Source organism: Tachysurus fulvidraco, chromosome 17, assembly GCF_022655615.1.
Source record: "Tachysurus fulvidraco isolate hzauxx_2018 chromosome 17, HZAU_PFXX_2.0, whole genome shotgun sequence".
In the NCBI taxonomy this organism is placed as follows: Eukaryota; Metazoa; Chordata; class Actinopteri; order Siluriformes; family Bagridae; genus Tachysurus; species Tachysurus fulvidraco.
Window position 1 is genome coordinate 5,139,902 of NC_062534.1, and position 21,754 is coordinate 5,161,655.

General features: G+C 40.8%; 1 protein-coding gene across 4 annotated transcripts; it reads left to right on the forward strand.

The window, feature by feature from the left end:
- The first annotated feature begins 3,281 nt into the window (after positions 1 to 3,281).
- On the forward strand, positions 3,282 to 21,147 carry kdm3b (lysine (K)-specific demethylase 3B). 4 transcript variants are annotated; one of them, XM_047802275.1, is made up of 27 exons: positions 3,282 to 3,772; positions 5,163 to 5,189; positions 6,073 to 6,240; positions 6,923 to 7,036; positions 7,287 to 7,392; positions 7,496 to 7,620; positions 7,772 to 7,840; positions 7,924 to 8,094; positions 8,230 to 8,637; positions 8,895 to 10,215; positions 10,460 to 10,667; positions 10,805 to 11,019; positions 11,146 to 11,298; positions 11,396 to 11,503; positions 12,239 to 12,366; positions 12,703 to 12,973; positions 13,153 to 13,406; positions 13,582 to 13,854; positions 14,315 to 14,486; positions 14,673 to 14,763; positions 14,844 to 14,974; positions 15,159 to 15,278; positions 16,450 to 16,473; positions 18,136 to 18,275; positions 18,740 to 18,916; positions 19,779 to 19,913; positions 20,111 to 21,146. In XM_047802275.1, the coding sequence occupies exons 1-27, from the start codon at positions 3,602 to 3,604 to the stop codon at positions 20,189 to 20,191; spliced, it is 5,361 nt and encodes a 1,786-aa protein (XP_047658231.1). In that variant the 5' UTR covers positions 3,282 to 3,601; the 3' UTR covers positions 20,192 to 21,146. The 4 variants fall into 4 exon arrangements, with proteins under 4 accessions (XP_047658231.1, XP_047658232.1, XP_027010418.2 ...); XM_047802276.1 differs by lacking the exon at positions 16,450 to 16,473 and having other exon boundaries at positions 20,111 to 21,147; XM_027154617.2 differs by lacking the exon at positions 5,163 to 5,189 and having other exon boundaries at positions 20,111 to 21,145.
- The last annotated feature ends 607 nt before the right edge of the window (positions 21,148 to 21,754 follow it).

A 21,754-nucleotide genomic window follows, 5' to 3' on the forward strand; every position in this document is an offset into this window, starting at 1 on the left:
AAGCCATTTGTCATTTTTTAAAGCACAGTCTGAACTTACACCTCTACCTAACGGTGCCCTTCAAACAATCCGGTTACAACGATATCTACATTGTGCATTGCCTTTTAAGGAAAAGGGGCAGAGTTGATCATCTGATAGGGGTGGGGTTTATTTCTGGGCCAGAAAATAATAATAAAAAAAATGCGTAGAATGAAAAACAAAAAACAAAAAAAACCCCAGATCCATTATAGTCTTTTATGAATCACAATTTTTCTACTATATGTAGAAAAAATTGGAAACTCTTTAGAAATGTCTTAAAAGTACAAACCGCACCTTTAAATTTAATATATAGATATTTGTTACAAACCGCACTTTTACAAACTGTAAATTTAAAGCTATAAATGTAGTAACACGCTCACTAAAGATAACAATTGCCTGTGACATGTTCATTGGATTAAAGTGATTTTCCTGAAGTGAGGATGCACGAACACAGATATGCGAATGTCATTCCTGTGAGTGTCATGTTTTTGCCATCAAACCTTTTGTTGCTTATAAATTTTAGTAGCACTGGAAGGAAATTTCCTCTGCTGAATGGATAAGCAGCAGCTCCAGGTGTAACGCTGTGCTTTATTACCTTTGCCTCGTTTAAAAAAAAAAGGAAAATTGAAATGAAACGGATTGGCAGGAATAACAATGTGCTTGTGCTGAAAGTATGATTTCACCTCTTGCTGGTGAGCACACTTTCTCTCTTTAAGGATTAACAGTTCTGTCTTTCAGGTTTGCATCAGGTTTTTGTTTTGGCTGCATCATCTCAGCAGATACTCTGAACACATATTTGATTTGGAACAGGTTTTACTGTTTGGTAAATGCCCTTCCTGATGGAAACCTCCCAGTACACCCTGGCCTTCACTTCTCATGAATCACGAATCAGGCCGGGCTCAGGAATCAAACCCAGGCCATGGTGGTGCAGGGGCAGGAGCAGGAGATTCTAACCGCAAGACCACCAGGAACAAAAAATAAACACGAGTGCTTCAACAGTACAATAGACACTACAGGAAATTTTGTTAAATAATAGATAGCATCATTAATCTTTGCTCATGATCTTTGCTAATATTTAAACAATTATTTTTTCTTTTGGAACTTTTCCAAATAATTGCATGTGTTTTTAAAAATCCAAACCTTTGTATTAATAAATATGGATAAATTTGGACACTGAAACCTAAAATCTTTACACTCAATAAATGAACAACGGGTTGGAATCTGTTCTCTGATGCTATTTGTTAGTATAAAAATTTTAAATTCAACAATAATCTACATATTTGGAAATAGGAACGAATGTTTCATGTAGTGCAGATTTTTGGTTATGAAATAGATAAAATTGATTTCAATTGACTGCAGATATATGACATGTTATATTTAATGGCCTAGCTTAAAGCCTTTTTCGATGTTTTCTGACACTCTGACTATGCCGCTGTTGTGTGCAGATAACAATTGTTTCTATGCGTGGTGTCTTGCTTTATAATAGACATCACATTTCCTTATATATTGTAGTCTCATGACTTAAGGTACAACCCCTGAGCCCCTCCTCCCACACCTTCAACACACAAACACACACACACACACACACACACACACACACACACACACACACACACACACACACACACACACACACACGGTGTAACATGATCATGAAAACATAAAGACTTTACCCAAGCCTTTCAGAGACACCAGATCAGTATCTGCAGCTAGAGGACTAGTCTAAACAACACAGCTCTCCCTTGTGGTCTTTGATTTCCAGGGACACAAAACCATTCATTAACTCCAAGACTAAGCAAGCTGTCTTTAACGCCTAATTAAAGCCTCAAGCTCCAAAAGGATACTACTCTTTGTGTGGTTTGCTTTTCTACCCTCCAAATGGATCACATTTACTCAGAATATCAAAATTTCCGTTTTATAACACACCTGAAATTATTGTTTGATCTCTTAAAAGGTTTCCTTATAGTTACCATCCAGTTATTAAGGTTCAGGAATATTATTCAGAAAATTACTTTGTGGCTACAGTAAAGATTACTGCAGGTGTGGGATTTAAGTCTGGACAGTTTGATAATTACTGGTAATTTCGAAGGATCAGACATTGCCTCATGTCATTGCCAAGCTGACTGCAATGTGAATCGGGGAAAGGTTGTTAGGTCTCCGTCTACGGTTAGTCAAAGCAAACCTTATCTAAAATGCAAAATATCTAACAATCACATTTAAAAACAAAACCAAACAAAACAAAACCAAAACATCATGATCATCGATGCTATGCTACAATATTTATAAAGTTGCACAATACTGTTGAACCAGAGCCATGGTCATGAGGCCAAGGCTCACTGATCGGGGAGAACACGGAGTGAAGGGCAGATCCCACAGAAGAGCTACTGTAGTACAAATCACTTCAAACTTTGATGCTGGCTATGAGAAAGGTGTCAGAACACAGTGCATCACAGCTCAATGAGTCAGAGCGACACAATATTAGGCAGGTGGCTTTAATGTTATAGCTGATCATTGAATATTAATGCGGGGCAATTAGAGAACACAGTTTTCCCAAACAGCTCCTATAGATAAATCCTATAAAATATGCACAATGTTATAATAACATAATCAAAAGACTGGTAAATAATAACAGGAAATATATATTGTTAGTATAGTGAGTGAGGTAACAATAACACATCAGGTAGGTAATTATATGAATTGCATTCATTCATCTTCTACCACTTATCTGAACTTCTCGGGTCACGCGTCTCAGGCGTCATCGGGCTATCTGAATTGCAGAATTTCATTAATTTAATTAATGTAAAAAGTAAATCCTCAATTCAAACGTATACCAATAATGTGGGAAATCCACGGATCTGGCAACATTGGCAGTGTCGTGATAAGAAAAGACATCCACATAATAATAATAATAATAATAATAATAATAATAATAATAATAATAATAATAATAATAATAATAATAATAATAATAATAATAATAATGAGATCTTTGGCGCCATCTAGTGGCCATTAATATTATTACTATCACCGTTATTATAAGCCTTATTCTTTTCTCAAGGATTGCAACCACTGCGTATCCCTAACTGACAATCTCATAAGGATTTAGTTTTGTTAAAAAACACATTTGTGAGAAAAATAATGTTATTATTAGGAAGATCTTATGTATATATATATTTTTTTTATTTCCCCGACCCATTTCGGACGTTGAAGTAAATGCAGTTATTCATGCATTGCACGAGTTGTCCAGCAGACGGCGTTGCAGTTCACATCAGAGAGTGTACGAGGAGTGCGTTCGGTAACTGCGAGTCTAAATGGCGGATGCGGAGAAGAAGCCGTAACTGGAACAATAAATTTTTAGTTCCGTGTCTAAAAACGGTGTGAGGTGTTTCGAGATTAATCCCCGAATTCCCCTGAAAGAAGGTGTGTTCGTGCACATGAAGCTCGACGTTAGTGACCAATCTCCGTTTTTACAGCTTTGAGGCGAGTTGAGGCTTGTAGCGTTCCTGCTAACAGCTAACAGCTAACGGGTGTTTCTGAAGCACTGGACAGAAGCGGCCTCTTACTGTGTCTTCATGGTGTTTTTATGAATATGGGCGACTCTCTGGGTCTGATCGGGAAAAGACTGCTTCTTCTCCTGAACGATGGAGGGGCTTGTGCTGCTGCTCCAGCCGACCAAGGCGCTCTGCAGGCCGACTGGATCCGGGGGACCGTCCGGGCGGTCAGTGTTATCGGGCTGGCGAGTCCGGGGGTGGAGGTAGGACACTGAAAACAACATTAAACAAACATATGAGCTTAAAACAATAGTGTGGAAGTAATAAAGCTGAAATTATAAACTTCTATATATGAAAATATATGCGTCTGTAATCGAGAGCTAAAAGAAATAAGAAATAACGACCGACTTCCAAATGGCTGCATATTTAATTTTTAGACCCCTAGATAGGCTGCTAGTGCTGTTATTTGTCTCGGTGTGTAGTGCGCCTAGGAAGGGAACACTTAGCCGTTTGGGATACGGCCATTTACAGACGCAAACAACAACAACAGAAGACAGGGCTCGGGTTAAAAAATACACGCTTATTAAAGACTAAAATACAAAAAAAATTAACTATACACACGTTATCTCTATTTAAATGTTTAATTCCGAGCTAATTTTAGACCAAACCCGTTGATGAGATGCTGAATGTTTAGCATTAGCAGCTGTAAGACATGCTAGGTGTGTGAGAGACAGGCTAGGGGTGCTAACAGTTTAAAGGACCAGCGACAGGCCACAGAAACTTACTGAAAACATTAGTGCAGAAACGTGAAACACACGTCAATAATGTGTGAACAGACGTGTAAACACGTGGGTAGTTAATTCAGGATGTGTGTTAAGTTTCTGAAGGAAAGCTAGTCAGAATAAGTGTCTTTGTGCGGACGCTGAAAGGAGGAGCGACGATCTGTTGGTGCGCCGATTTAAAGTTAGGATGTCAATGAAAGTCTAGAGCGTTTGCTCGCTTTACACAAAACAGCAGCAACAACAAAAATAACTGAATGTAAAGTTAATCACCAATCTGATCCTGAGAGTCGGTGTTTGGGTCTGTAGTGGCCTGAAATGCTGGATCTGTAACTGATTGGCTTGAACACACACCATAGAGCCCAAAGTTTGCAGACTTCTGACCATCACATCATCTGTAGGTCTTCAATAAAAGAGTCAGACGTGATCCAGCACGACGGTTCACCTGCTCACAAATCAAGCTCCGTGCTTTGGGAAGAAAACCACGGTTGAAGTGGAAGAACGTGTGTGTCGTGCACAGAACCATGATTTTAAGCCCACTGAACACATTTGGGACGAACTGGAACATCGGCTGTTCCCCAGGTCCCGTCTGCACCCCCTGACCTTACTAATGACCGAACGCAAACACATCTCCATAACCATGCTCCTTCTCAGAAGAGTCGGGCTCGTTATAACAGCAACAGGGTATTAAATATGAAATGAGATGTTCAACAAGCACATATGGGTTTAATGGTCTAGTGTCTGCAAACTTTCGGCCATGTCGTGTATTTTCCCATCTGATTCATTGATTGTATTTTATGCCATGATTGACACAATCCAGACAACCCGAGGTGATGTTCCTCATAACTTATTAACCAAATCTGTTCCCTACAAGCTTCTGTTAAGAGGATGTCAGTATCAGGTAAGAACTCAACCGTCACACTTTTTCTGTGTCTGATCTAACGTCTTTATACCACAGCGCATGCTCGTGCTAATACGTTATTGGTTTTCTTTTGTTAAAAAGAAATCACTGGAACGTGTAAATCAGATGCCTGATACAATCTACAAAATGTTAAATTCGTCGAATCTCAATCAGACTTAAGTTTTTACAGTTTTTCTTGACGTGTTTTTCTTTTCTATAAAAGTCCAATTGACTTCGAGAGGGTTATAACATAAGAACGTATAACATTATAATGTCTACCAGGAAGTAACCTGTTATACTGACATTCCACAACATTGCATATGACTAGAAACGGTTACAAAAATAAAGTATGACAGCATTCGTTAATAAATGAAAAACTAAATTTGTTAACAAATTGCTGTGGTATAAGAGGAATCAATAATATTGGGACACACTTGTAGGAGAATGATCAGCTTCACGGTGGAGGGCACCATTGCTCCACCCAGGTGTTGATTATTTTCCTCCAAGAACCTTGTTCCTTACTTGCCATGTTGGCTGATAAGGACATCCTCTTGGTCGCCAATTATATAAAAGGTGTGATGGAAGCCAAGTTTTCTGTTCACTTGTGCGATCTGGTTTGGATTGGGGAAAATATTAAACCCATTGTCCTATTGATCCAGTATTTCAGGTCAGTTTCAGCCCCTATAGCCGTTTTCAGACCTCTTATAGATTTATCGAATAGGATCCCGTATATAGAATGATAAAAGCGTTTAAGAAAATATAGCTCATGCTTTTCTAATCAAGTACAGGATTTTTTTTTCCAGTCGTCTTTCTGTTTTGTATTTAAGGTGTTTGAACATTTTCCATATTTACAATGTAGACACATCTCACACTTGCTCTGTAGGTGTTCTTGGAGTTTGAGAACAGACCGTGGAGGCAGCGCTCCTGGGTGCAGCTGTACGGAGAAGAAGTCCGAGCAGCTCTGATGGAAAACATCATTGTGTGGGCTCCCGCAAGCGACTCGTCCATTTCCGCAGTCGGAGGAGCGGCTCCCAGCCACTGGCCTGCTCTGGTGAGTGTACAGGCATAGCCACGAGTCTGTTGGATTTCCTTTTCCAAATCCGTATGTTGAAGCGGCCTGTTGTCACTCCAGATGTGAGTAATGTGCACAGAAAGATGGAGCGCTGTCGTATTTTGTGTCAAGCTTTAAAATGCTTGCTGAGAAAAGTTTTAAGAAACGATGTAGAAGTCATTGAGATAAAAGATTTTGAAACCAGAGTGATGTGTATCATGAATTTTTTTAACAAAACATTTCAGGACAAGAGTACATTTTGTGGTTATTTTGGGAACTCACAACCTTAACATTGTTGCTGTGATGTTGACCTTTTATGTTGGGCCACGTTACACTTCCCCATCATTGACTATTTTCCCCATCATCACTTGCTCAGTCAGGTTTTGATCGTATTGATCTTAATCGTATTATTGGTTGAATTCTTGGTGGACTTCTCATCTCTAAACACAGTTGTTGCCAAAGTATAGAAACCCTCATGGTTGTAATGGTGACGAGCATTTGTAGCGTGTACGTCGTTTTAACTTGCGTTCACATAGTAACGCAGGGAATATTCTACACTCTGCTGTATTCGATTAGTTAATTGGAAGGAAAGCAGTATTTTGAGTATTTTTATTACTTTGTGTTGTGAAAAACTCATTTGCAGAATTTCTGCTTGTGTGTTCAACCCGGTCTGTTCCTCCAGGTGTTTCAACCACTTGTGGATCGTGTCGGAATAGGATCCCTCGTTCCGGTCGAGTTCTTTGGAACGAGAAAGCTGGATTTTCTCCCAAGTGGAAGTTCGCTTCAGAGATTTGAGGTTGGCTATGAACTAGTAATAGTACATGGCTTCCTCCTTTATGGAAGGAGTAGTTCAGCCAGTCACATAGTAGTTAAAACAGAAATCAATTTTGGTAAGATTTTAATTTTAATTAAGCCCCACAAATGTTCCAGTGATCACAGTGGGAGTTTGGTCTAAACACAGGTCTGGTATCATGTGTACTAGATCCTCTTCAGTCTATGTAAAACACACACTGGTGTTCAAGGTCATGTGATTTGTTCTTGTACAGGCTGAGAAGGATGTGAGGCATCCACTCCTGCAGGAGCAGCCAGCACTTCAAGCTGCCATCAGCACCTGGCATCGCGACTCCGAGCTGCAGGAGATCCTGAGAAAAGGTCAGCGGCATCGTCCGATAAAACGACACCCTACTTTAATGTAGCCTATCTCAAAACAGACATGTCCATTTAACAAAACACACGTGTTGTTTTGCTTTGATAGGAACGTACACAATCCAGGGCCGAAGGGTGCAGGTGTACCAGCCGGAGTTTGAAGAACCGTGGGCGCAGGGACTAGTGTCTCAGCATGATCCTGTGAAGCACATTATGGAGATTACCATGGATCAGGTTGGTGCTATTTTTATAATACCCATTCCATTACTGTAATAAAATGTTTATATTTTTTTAAATAAGAAAGACACACATTATTAGGTAAAAAAAAATTGCACAGATTTTTTTTTTTTTTTTTTTTTTTACTCATTCAGAGTTTACATTTCAGAGAGAAGAGACCCAGGTAGTTGATCCCCGAGTAATTCATGTAACGCTTACTGTGGAGTCAACAGATGAGGTACACCACTTTTACTACATATGATTTTTTTGGCACTGCCAATTCAAAGGCCGCTGTTATAATTGTGTTTCTGGTGTATTCAGGATCAGCAAAGAAAGGAAGCAGACAGCACTAAGGGTGAGTGCGGGCGTAGACGTCGGACAGCTTCCGAAGGAGATGAGGATGTGACCCTGAAACGATTCAAAGGAACAGGGGAGGTTGAGCCAAACGGGCAGACGGACAGTGGTTCAGTCACAGCAGACTGCGAATCGACGGTAATAAGGGGCAGTGGGACGCTTGCAGCGATTATGTTGGAGGCACGGGATGTAGTAGGAGGAAGTGGGGGGGAGAACACCATTGCTAGCCAAGTTTCAGCTAATAGTATTGCTAACAACACTACTTTTCCTCAGGACCATTCCATCAGCAGGTCTACCGGAGTCATTAAGGAGAATGGCAACACCAATTTGAGCCAAGACAAAACGGCTTCTCTGGCAGCCACTGCAATTCCTACATCCATTTTAGCTCCGCCTCCTTTGAAGCCTGCTCCATCTGCCTTTTCCACCATATTTCCCTCTTTGGGTCAGATGCCTAGCTTGGTGCCCGGAGCTCCTGCATCCAAGGTTACTTCCACAGCCATGGCACCCGAAAGGGATGATGGAGTTCATTCAGCCTTTCCCAGATCTGCTCCTCTGATATCTCCAGGTCCTGTCACCATCTCTTCACCTTCCCAGGACAACTCTCCCAGCGTGGTTCTTTCTGCAACCCCGGATCTCAACCAGCAAGCACCTGTTTGGGGGTCGCTTCCAGAAGCAAGCCAGGTAAGCATGCTGATAGATAGATGCATGAGGTACTTTGTTATTGCATAGTACAGTACAGACGCATGGCAACAAAATGCCGTACTGATGCTTTGGTCAGCGTCACCGGTGTTGCTTTTACGTTAATTTTTACACTCCTTTTAGGTATGTGTATGTGTCTTGTGTATCTAGTTGTAACCTAAGTTGAACTGCCCTGTATGAAAAAAAAATCTAGGTGCTTATTTGAGCGTTTCAGATAATTATATGATGTTATGTTTCAGACTCCAAAGCCAACCACTCTTGCTGCTGTGGGAATCAGTCCTTCTCAGCCCAAGAAGACCAGTGGGGCTGTGTTCGGTGATGTTCCTGCACAGACTAATGGAGCTTCCCAAAATAACAAGGAACCCTTTGGTTTTTACTTTGTTAAACCACAAGAACCTCAGCAGCAGGCATCTAATCCATCACAGAACTTATTTTTTCAGTGTATGTCCCAGACGCAGACTCCAAGTTCAGGTATCACACAAGGTCAGGCAAAGGACACTAACTACTTCACAGCCTTGGCGAAAAACGTCAGCAAGGAGCCACCAACCCTTTTCAAGCCTGCTGCTGCCTCCGAGGGCCTAAAAAAGGCCGTTGTTGCATCTGCATCTGCAGGACTGTTTGGTTCTGCACCAGCTAGTGCCCTGTCATCTGTACAAGAGCAGCCCAAAGTGCCTGATGTTAAGCCAACAGGTAATGGTATTCTAATAAACAAATCTTTTGGAGCAGGAGGAGACACACTGGGTAAATTAACCCCCGGTTTCCCACCAGCTGTAGGCAGCATCCCTGTTTTGGGTTCAGGGGACATTTCTAAACCTGTTTTAGGGCTCGGGACCTCTCTTGGTCTGAGCTCCACTGCACTGAACAGTCCTGGTGCTGGACTGAGAAATACTACCAGTGCTAGCCCTGCTAGTGGATTTGGTCTGCTTTCAGGCAGCAAGGCTTCAGAACCTCATGAGAACCTGTTCCTGGCAGCCTCGAAAGAGGCTAATCCATTTCTTGCTTATACTGGAGCAGTCTCGAATAGTCCATTTAGCAAGTTGTCCACTCCAAACCTGGCCTCGTCAGTGCCCCCTACACAGCCTGCAGGAGGCACTGGTATTCTTAGCCAAGATCCACCAGCCACTGATGGCCAATCAAATTTATTCACAATGGATGACCATCCTAAAGGAATTCTTTCTTCCCAGTTTGCAAGCTGCTCTTCTTCCTCTCCTCCTGCATCTTTTATGCCCCAACACAAAGAAGATCAAGAGCTCAAACATAACAAAGAGGCTAATGATGGGACTGCATCCTTCAACACTGAAAGCGTGTTATCAGAGGATCAGACAGCACCCATGCTCTTTGACCAAGCGTCGCAGAAGTTCTCTCTGGATGATCGTGGCCAGTCAAGCAAACGGGACTCTGACTCCAGCACCAACAGCGACTTGTCTGACCTGAGTGAGGCTGAAGATGCCAGCGAACAAACTCAAAACCCTGGCATGCACTCGTCTCCGGATGGGACTGATGTGCAGAAGGCTAAAGCCCAGGCTGCTAAGAACAGACCAAGGAGCAAACCATTTAAGGGTATGCTTTGTGAATTACTGGGATTTTCTATTGCATGTTTTTTTTTTAAAAATCATATTTCTATGGTTTTTATGGAACCACTTTGTTGCCACTTGTTATACTTTTGTCTAAAGTTTGTATGTCTTGTTTCAGGGAGGTGAAGAACACAATAATTTAACAAACAAGACGATTTTTTTTTTGAGGATTATTAAGCCAGACTGTAGACCATGAGTAGCCTCAACGAGTGAAGTTTGTTGTGTTGCAGTTGGGCAGTCCATACTGAAGGACCAGAATAAGGTGCGACGTCTGAAGCAGTCCGGTGAAGCGTTCCTGCAGGACGGCTCATGCATAAACGTGGCTCCACACCTGCACAAGTGCAGAGAGTGTCGCCTTGAGCGCTACCGGAAATCCCGTGAGCAGGATTTGGAGGACGATGACCCCAACGTGGCCTGCCGCTTCTTCCACTTCCGTAGGTCAGTATACCTGTGTGGGATCTGGATATGTGCAGTTTGGTTTATATAAAAGTATATCTCCATAGCATGCATCATTTCTCTAGAGAGTCCTGTTCAAGCCTGCTCAACCTGTTAAAACTTTCCTTTCCTTTACCCAGGCTAGCGTTCACAAAGAAAGGGGTGCTTCGTGTGGAAGGCTTCCTGACCCCGCAGCAGAGTGACAGCATGGCCATGGGCTTATGGCTGCCAGCCGCAAACGCACACGAGGGCCTTGACCTGGACACATCCAAGTACATTCTGGCCAACGTGGGCGACCAATTCTGCCAACTCGTCATGTCCGAGAAAGAGGCCATGATGATGGTGGAACCTCATCGTAAGTTATTGTTTATATATTATATATATAGATAGATATTGTAGATATTATAAATGAAAGTTTAAAGTAGCTCAACTGCAGTAGCTGTAGATTATGTGCTGATGCATCGTGTCTGTGTTTGAGCAGAAAAGGTGGCATGGAAGCGGGCAGTCAGGGGTGTGAGAGAGATGTGTGACGTGTGTGAGACGACGCTCTTCAACATCCACTGGGTTTGTCGCAAATGCGGTTTTGGCGTATGCTTAGATTGTTACCGGCTACGAAAGAACCAGCCACATGAAGGTGAGCACAGCTACATGGTATCTAATGAACAAAAGTGAGTCTAGTGACATTGTGTGCTTTTTAAATAATTATGGTTTGTGTTTTTTTACTGTTGCAGATGTGGAGGAAAACTCAGACGATGAAGTCTTCTCATGGCTGAAGTGTGCAAAAGGACAGCCTCATGAACCCCAGAACCTCATGCCCACTCAGATTATTCCTGGCACAGGTAGGCACCGCTGTCCAGTGAGAACTTCCAGTTTGGTGTCATTTTCTCCGTTTATTACATATCTAGTGACGTAAATCTATTTAATGGCAGTGTAAAGATTTCTCAAGTCTTAAGTAAGTAGTTTAAGTAACAAATTTGAGTCCTCGAAACTCCTGATGTCTGACATCCACTTGAACTGTAATTGTGCAAACAGAACACATTGGGATTTTGACTTGTTTTTGGATGAGTGTAACTTGGATCAATGAAGCACAGGTGTTGAATTTAACGCACTAATCAATCCTGCCCCAGTAAAAACCAGAGTGCATGAGTTTACACCTGAGATTTTTGGATACTGTAGAAAAGGTTGTACAGCGTGTTCAGCAGCGTGTAATATGCTACAGGACATTTCAGTATCGGGTTCATATGAGTCAAATGGTACAAAGCATCACGTTTGTCTTGTGCACAAAACACTTCTTTCTGATGACCTCGTCTTAACATCTTGATCGATTTAGTAAGCATGCTTAGATTCGGGTAAGTCCTCTTTTGCGTCCTTTATGCTCTATATGCTACTACCTCAAGTGATGTCACCTAGAACGTATGTAGAGATAAGACTCAAAATGAACATTAACAAAAATGCCAGGATACACGATATGAGTAGCGAATTCTTCTTGCCAGTATTTTTTTCCTAAAACAATGCTCTTCTCATGCCTAATGTATTATACTAACTTGTTAACTTTTTCCTTTACCTCCTGGTAGCACTCTATAATATAGGGGACATGGTACATGCAGCACGAGGCAAGTGGGGAATTAAAGCCAACTGTCCCTGCACCAGTCGGCACAACAAACCTGCGGCACGGCCTAACATGCCCAACGGCCTTGCACAAGTATGGCTGGATTTCTTTCTTTCTTTAAAGCACTTCACATTTGGGATGTTGAGATTCTCCTTCATTTGTATCAAAATTAGGACTTTTCTTAGCAGAATTTTTATGCTACAAAAATGTGTTTGTTTATAAATGTTTTTTTATTTATCAGCACAGACATTATTACTGTTTTTGTCTGCGATTAAAAAAATAGAGCCTATTATGGTTATTGGAAATGGTTTGAAAAAGCTATTAAAACTCTCTCTTCGTTCGTGACGTCACTGTATCGCACAGTAAAATTATATAATATTAAAAAGAATTTGACAGACCTACTTAAGATATTTTGCTTGTATTTTGCAGTCCGGTACGGCTTCTAGCACAGGAAATGGGGCTGCGTCTACTTCGTCAACTCCCCGTCCAGACGGGGATCCTGTGACTGGTGCAACAGTGAAAATAGAATCTGGTGCAGAGGGAAACAGTGCTGACACATCTGGCAGCAGCAGTGCGAACACCAGCACAACAGGGCCTGCCATTGCCCTTACCCCTGGTTCTAAAGATGCCAAGGGTAACACCTCTGCTCTACACTGGCTGGCTGACCTCGCCACACAGAAGGCAAAAGACGATTCTAAGGGTGAGCTGCTTTGTGTTGTCTAAACTACAAAATCATCTGAAACCTTTTTTATTTACTGGGATCTATGTGGTGCCGTTTTTATAATATGCTGAAACAGATTAAACATTGCAGAAGTACTTTTAATAGTAGCCTTTTTTTTATGTATTTATTTTTAAAACACTTCTGGTCTGTTCTTCAAGACTCCAGCTCCCTACGGGCCATGATGCGGCGTGACGCTCGTGCTCCCTTCGGTCTAGATGCATTCAGCAGTCTATCCAAACCAGCAGGCCCACCTCCCAAGCTCTTCAACAGCTTGCTGCTGGGCTCTGGGCCGACCCACCCTAAAGCCGAGGGTACCAGCCTGCGGGACCTGCTCAACTCCGGCCCAGGCAAACTGCCCCAGGCTCCTGATGGTGGAGTCCCCTTTCCTTCAGTATTCACCTCTTCAGCAGGGGTGAGTCCATGTTCCTCTTGACACTTGTGCATATTAGTTTATAATTTAAACAGCCAGCTTTAAAAAAATAAATATGGCAGGTTGGCTTTGTAACAGGAGCACTTTTCACTCTCTGCGGCATGACAGTTTTTTCGGGGGGTAGACTGATTAGTTCCATTTGATCCTTCCGGTACAGGCTGATAAAGCAAAGGGAGGTCTACCTACAATCCTGGACCACATCATCGCCTCTGTGGTGGAGAACAAGAAAGCCGAAAGTCGCCGTGTCTCTGGGCCGACAGAGGGCACCGAGTCATGCAGTGTTACACGCAGAGATGGGGTTATGGGCCTGAGCGTGCTCGAACCCCACACCTCCCACACGTGGCTATGTGATGGCCGTCTCCTCTGCCTGCAGGACCCCAGCAACAGCAACAACTGGAAGATTTTCCGTGAGTGCTGGAAACAGGGACAGGTAAGCAGGAGATTTTGTTGTGAATGATACTATAAGGTGCCTTTTGAAGATCTCTGAAGCTGAGAATATGGTTGAGCACCTGAGAATAGGCTTCAATATCTGGTATTGGGTCCAGTACTTGTGGTGTTCCAACTACAGGTGTACAGTATAACAGCAGTGCTTCAGCATCAGATGAGTGGGTTCGGCTCTTGATTAGGGGATTAATCACCTGAGGACGTTATTTGTCACTCGGTGATGACATTCAGCAGGGCTTCAGTTCTATGTGAAAGTGTTTTTAGTTTATCCAACACTTGTGGATGGGCTTTCGGTACTACAGGAGGGGTTCAGTACTTGAAGGTTTCAACACTTGATCATCGTTCCCCACTAAAGAAGGGCTTTTGGTACTTTAGAAGGCAGTGTGACATTCAAGGAGCAGCTTAGTATTCAAGAATAACAATTAGTGTTTTATCTTTGTGTTTAGCCGGTGCTGGTCTCAGGTATCCACAAGAAGCTGAAGACTGGTTTGTGGTTGCCGAAAGCTTTCAGTGAAGAGTTTGGGGATCAGGATGTAGACCTGGTCAACTGCAGGAACTGCGCGATCATCTCCGACGTCAAGGTCCGTGACTTCTGGGACGGCTTCCAGGTCATCTCCAGTAAGTGCATGTCCTAAAAGCAGCCTTTTGGGTGTTAAATGTTTACAGTTCTAATTCAAGTTTGCTCTGGTGTAACAGGTGAGTGTGAAGATGTAGAACTTTGACATTAACCTTTGTGTAGACTGTTAATTTATTGTAGAATAGTTTTGTCTTGAGTTTTGAGCTACGTATGTATGTATTCTGTAGAACGGTTGCAAGGTGCTGATGGGCAGGCAATGGTACTGAAACTCAAAGACTGGCCACCCGGAGAAGATTTCAGAGACATGATGCCCACACGGTAAGCTTGAGATTCTGAAAGCTAGAAGCTAGCGAGGTTTTTTAACTTTTACACACTGAAACATTGACCTTGACCCTCAGGTTTGATGACCTTATGGATAACCTTCCTCTACCCGAGTATACAAAGAGAGATGGACGACTAAACCTAGCATCCCGTCTTCCTAACTTCTTTGTGCGCCCGGATCTAGGGCCCAAGATGTACAATGCTTATGGTAAGTCAAAGGATATTTGTATCACATTATCTGTGGCTTGTTTGTTGTCTGTGCGTTGTCTGTAAACGTGTACTCGATGTTCAAAATTTTATATTCTTTCATTGTGCTGTATGATCATTATTCTTGTATTTTAGGATTGTATTTATTAGGATTTCTTATTTTTAATGTTTTTTTATTTATTTAGGTTTGATATCAACAGAAGACAGAAAGGTTGGCACCACAAACCTGCATCTAGACGTGTCCGATGCTGTTAATGTGATGGTGTATGTCGGAGTACCCCAGGGAGACAACGATCATGAAAACAGTAAGCACTTATTGTGTGTGTGTGTGTGTGTGTGTGTGTGTGTGTGTGTGTGTGTGTGTGTGTGGTTCATTTTTGTGCCGGTTTTGTTTATTTATATATATAATAATTTTTTAAACCATCTCACTTAGTGTGTACTTGAGATTCAACACCAGAATACACCACGTTGTCACCTTTGTTCCTGCAACAACCCTGTTTTTACTGTTTGACTGAATGTGTTTAATTTATTTCAACATTTCTTTTAAATTTTTTTTTAAATTTTGCTTCAATCCAGCTTTAGTCCTGTGCTGTCCCTCCACTATTAAACTGTACACCATCTAGTATCTTTCTGAACTATGCACTACAGTCCCGGGCCCCAACCTTCGTACGTGGATTACCCGGATTAGATCGTTGACTATTTGACGTGATTTTTAGATTTTTTTTTTTTTTTTTTAAATACTATTTTTGAACGTTACTTGGATTAGATCATATAATTGCGATACGTTCCTTCTCACACAAACACACAGTATATATGATGCGCGCACACGGCTTAGTCAAGATAATGTTGTGTGAAAATGTGTCCTACCGTTTTGGTTAAGTATGTTACTTTGACACGATATAGAGACTTGAGCGATATGATGGTGATAGTGATCATGCACATTTAGTTTAATTGCCTTATTCTAGCCACATTAAGCTGTGCATGTCTTACTGCATTGTATGCAAGACAAATCTAAACTTATAGTAATAGTCACTCCTGGCTTCTGGTACATTGTCATTAGCCAGTGGCTGATTTGTTGCTTCTGCCCTTTCAACGCAAAGCAGGAGCATACAGTTACGTCCTTAATATCGGGTGGGTTCCAAAAAAAAACATTCTAGCTCAGCTAATTATGAATATTAATTATGACACAAGTCATGCATTTTTAATTTCCTGACTCTTGTACGAAGGACAGGGCCCTGGTCTCTGTTGTTTAGCTCTCCTGCAAAACCTCTGATGGCTTATTTAGTTCAATCATTATTCACTTCTACAGGAGTCAGATTAGCTGCTAACAACAGATTAGTTAGCTATTGGAATTTCTTTAAGGTTTAATTGACATGTAGAAGATCAGAGCATCCTGGTAGTCACCTCCTGGTGGCTCTTAGTTCAGGTGCTCAGACTCTTGCTTCTTTTGACTGTGGCACCATTTCTCATTCACAGAAGCAGACCCTGCTGGATACAAAGGTCTGTGCAATTTTTTTTTTTTAAACATTTGTTTCCCACATGAGGCATGATACTTCAGACTAACGTCCTGTCATTTCTCCTTTTTTACTTCTCTCTCTCTCTCTCTCTCTCTCTCTCTCTCTCTCTCTCTCTCTCTCTCTCTCTCTCTCTCTCTGATCTGTTCAGTTTAACGACTATAAAAAAAAAAGTACCTGATAGAAATAGTACGCCTAAAACAACATGCCTAGTATATTGTGATCTCGCACACATACATATAAATGTAAGACATATAAATAAAACCCCAGAACTGATCAAGGATTTATGTTTTTTTAGATTTATTTATTTATTTGTTTGTTTGTCTTTTGAGCAGAAGAGAAGCAATAACTTCCTGAGTTTATGTCGTATGGTGTGTGTATATGCATGTGTGTGGTGTTTGCAATTGCTCCAAATATCACATGGTGTCTTGTGCCAGTTGATGGAGGGACAGTCGTAGGTGTTGTACGTGCATCGTTTTTAACGCGACCAGCAATCCTTCTGTGCCACGAGGTGCGGTGTGTCCTGGATAAAATATACTCTTGCTGGTGTTTGAAGATGTAGCTTTTAAGACCGTGGTAGCAGGCAACATGTCCAAAGTTTATCGTGTGTAACAACAACATTTAAGTAAAGAAATAAATTATTGGAATGTTTAAAAAAAAAAATTAAGATACTCTCATAATAATGTATTGTATCACAGAGGGTAGATTTTTATATTGTTAAAGCCAGACAAAATCACACTTGAACGCACCTGTTTTATCTTGTTTCTGATGTGCAAGCATTACAGTATTTATAATTACATGGTTTATAATTTTCTTTAAAAAAGTTATTTCTTTCCCCACCAATGTCTATATAAAAAAAAAATCAACAACCCTGAAACACCAGTTCATGTCTGATCTTCCTGTAAAGTCTTATTAGCATGTATTTACTGGGAACTGGTGGAAAGTCATGCTGTCAAGGACTGTTTTGTGTTTTGTTGTTTTTTTCCCCCCATTCAGCTGTAGTTTAATCTGCAAAAAATAAGTTCAAGGACATTCTCTTGCACAGAATCTTTTGTGTCTCTTCTGTCATTATCGTGTGACTGAAAAAAGTAGGTCAGCAACATGTTGCTCTCTGGTCGTCTGGTCTCTGGTACTTTTTTTTTCCTGAGTGAATGGTGTCTTGCCCTTTCAGCTCTTCTATTATTTTGTTGCTCGGTGTTCAGTCAGGTGTGGGGCAGGTTTGTGATGGGAAATAATCAGTGCTGTCTTGGATGTTTCATACTGTTTGACTGGTGGATGAATACGCTCTTTTTTTAACTCCATCTTTTTTCCTTTTCTTTTTTTTCAGCTTGTGTTTGTTTTTTAGAAAATATAATGCAATTACTGAAGAAACCGAAACAGTTTGTGAAGCCACTGAGCAGAATTATAGGTTCCATTAAAGAGACAGTAGATCAGAATGTGTCTCTACTAGTAGTCATTTCTGTTCATGATTGTATTTAATGCTGGTCTCATGCCTCAGATTAAGCCTGTCCTGGAATTAATAAGGTCCCAATTATCAAATCACCATTAGGGTAATTTAGTTAAGCAGTAAGTCTGGGTGTGAGGGGGAAATTTGATCCAGTTTTACATCCAGGTCATTGTTGGTGCACTGACCTCTCCATTTTTGCAGAGGTGTCGACTACCATCGAGGAGGGGGACGTGGACGAGATGACGAAGAGGAGGGTGTACGAGGGGAAGGAGAAGCCGGGCGCGCTCTGGCACATCTATGCCGCCAAAGACGCTGAGAAAATCCGTGAGCTCCTGCGCAAGGTAAGCCGCAGGAGTGAAGGAAATGGCGGTTTAACACATAACAAATAACACAAAGATGGATCGAAAAACTATTACTTGAAATGATCTGGTTTGTATAGGTTTTGTCGCTAACTTTTACAGATATCATCATTTGTCTGGTGCTATGGTGTAACACGTGATGCAGATAAACGCTGCCGGTTATTTGCATGATTGGCACCTGTGTAAAATTGATTTCTGACTTATTTTTACCATAAAAGACAGACTAGTAAAATCCATGGACAGGTCCAAATGCATCTTTCTGCTTATTCCTCTGTTCTCCATTAATTATTCATTTCCATTTGTTCATATTTATCCAAAGCAAATAATAATAGAGAGAACGAGCGGCTCAATGTTTGAGGCTTAGGTTATAAGACGCTCTGGTCAATAATACAGTATCTTGGTCTGTATTGATCTTCAGCTTATACTGACGATCTTTTGTGTTTAAGGTCGGAGAAGAGCAGGGTCAGGAAAACCCTCCAGATCACGACCCCATCCATGACCAGAGCTGGTATCTGGACCAGGTGCTGCGCCGCCGCCTGTATGAAGAGTATGGAGTTCAGGGTTGGTCCATCATTCAGTTCCTGGGAGACGCCGTGTTTATTCCAGCTGGAGCACCTCATCAGGTGAGCATCTGACATCAACGAAAAGACGAGTGAAAGCAACCCACAGCCTTATAAAATATCATTTCCAATCTTTCACCATTTCAGTGTAGTAATATTTCGAATCATCAGTATTAATTTTCATAACAGGTCCTGTATTCATCATGATTCTAAGAATGATGTCAGAGAGCTCCTAATTTAGCTTCAAACTTCTAACTAGGAATCTTAGCTTAAGAGTGATTCAGGATCTCAGAGTTGAGGTTTAACCCTGTTGTTAGGTATGACACTTTTTTTTTTTGAAGACTTTTAATAAAGTCTTATTATATTTGTAAGACAAACATTTTAGCCAATCTTTTAGGACAAGCTAGTTTTATATAACCAGGAGTTTGTCTAGATCACTATTTATCACTTTGTAATTATAGCTGAAATGTATTTATATATTAGCTGAAAGTATGTGAATGCTAAGAAAGGGAACACTGTGAAAATAACAACTCCTAATCTAATTATTGTGGCAGCGTTCACGGCTGCTTAACCAAATATATCCATCTGCTGTTTCATTTAGTTCTGGTCAGCAATACCATGTTGTTCAGTGTATTTGAAAGCCATTGTGTAGAAAGTGTTATGAACATGATGGAGAGTGGCAGTAAAGATAACTGTCAGATAAACATATCAGATTATATCAGTAACTGATTACGGAGCCAAAGGGTTTGTAGTAGATTTAAAGGAGAGGACACAAAAGACACAACTGGAATTAGAACAGTGAAGAGTAAGGGAAAAAATTACAAGGAAAACTGTAGAATAAAAGTTTTAGATGATACACTATGATTAACAACATCCTTAATTCTGAGCAGTACAGAAGCTTATACTGTGATGCGTGTGTGTTCAGGTGCACAATCTGTACAGCTGCATCAAGGTAGCAGAGGACTTCGTCTCACCTGAGCACGTGAAGCACTGCTTCAGGCTGACACAGGAGTTCCGGCATCTTTCCACAACACACACTAACCACGAGGACAAGCTACAGGTGTGTGTGTGTGTGTGTGTGTGTGTGTGTGTGTGTGTGTGTGTGTGTGTGTGTGTGTGTGTGTGTGTGCTCCTGAGATTTCTAAAGCCTAAATGAAAAATACAAACTTTTTTTTTCTAGCATTTTAGCTTCACAACAGTGGATGGCGTGTTAAGATTTTGTTTAACAAGTCAATGTTTTTTGTCTGACTTTGGCAGGTGAAGAACATCATCTACCACGCTGTGAAAGACGCTGTGGGAACGCTGAAAGCTCACGAGGCAAAGCTGGCCCGATCGTAGTTCTGCTTGTCTGTGGTGCAGAGAGACTGGGTGGTGTTGGGCACTTAAATTAAGATTGAGTGCCGGTGTGTTCACAGAACACACTCCTGAGTTTGAGACGTGTCCGTTTCAGCGGTCTAGGATGAAGGACGTGCTTCATCAGTGTTACAAACACCGTTTAGTTTTTTTTTTTTTTTTTTTTTTTTTAAATTACTGTTCATTTTTTTTCTGTAACAAAAATGTGTCTGTCTGTTTCTCTAAATGTGGACCGTTTGTCGGACTGTTTATTAAGAAGCCGAAAGATCTTCTTCAAAACGGATCAGCTTCTCCTGCGTAAATGTGAGCACTGGGTTTCTTTTTAGCCAACTTTACTGGTTTGTTTTCTTCAGCTCTGTATGTAAAAGAAGTGAAAGGATGTTTTAAAAAAATCAAAAAAGATTCCTTCCACACTCTGGTTGAGGTGGACATGAGTTTTGAATGGAACTAGACCAAAGTTTTGTATTTTTAGTTTATAATTTCAGCTAAAATGAAATCATCTTGGTCTTATTTCCTTTTTTTTTATAGCCCTATCGGCAATTCGACTCACTGATGATGAACGCTAGGCTGGCATTAAGAAATGTTTGTTGAAATATTAAGAATTCCAGTTATGAATTACTGGTCATTAATATGTATCATTATGTATTGATCTTAGCTGTGTGTATGATTTTTCAAAATAAAGTTTACAAAAAAAAAAACCAAGCTGTTTTAAAAAAACAAAACAAAACATTGCCCATGCCATTGCATAGGAATTTGTGCTCAGTTCTTGAATATTTTAAACGGAAAATAGAAATCAAACAGTCATTATGGTGCCTAAATATACATATGTTTAGTGAAATTAACTTTTAATTTTAGCCACTTAAAGCATCTTAGTGTATGGGGAAACAAAGACAGACTATATTTCTCTTAAGTGGATTAAATTATCTGGCTATCTTTAAACAGACTCTAGTCTATATTTATTTCCTCTGACAATGTTTTAGCTTGTTGGCATTCTCAAATCTTGCCCGAATAAACTAACACAAAGTCTTAAATTGATTTGTATAATGCTATAAAATAAATATTTTATATATATCAGAATAAATTAGTCAAGATTTATTTTCCTTGTATTCTGTACATTTATATTCAGTTCAGACTTTAGGTTAGGGATATTTAAAAAATATTCTGGATGCATGCACACCTTCACAATACGGGGCAGTTCAGAATAACCAGTCCACATGTTGTTATGTGAGAATGGACAGAAATGTAAGCTCAGGATTAAACTGCAGAGCTTTGTGCTTTGAGGACACAATGCAATGCATGTTTTGTGGGAATTATTTTCTTTACGGACTTTACCCAAATTCTTGTAGACAATAGTGAGAGGAAATTTTATGGGCTTTAGCTTTTGTCTGTTGTATTCAGATAGTAGATATCAGGTTGAAGTGGTTTATTCCTTTAATGTGTAATCTGAACATAAGTGCAAAGTCTAAATTATTTGCTCCTAGTCCCATTTAAACCATTGGTACAGCAAAACTAGACATTAGTCCATAAAGATAAACGAATCATTACAGT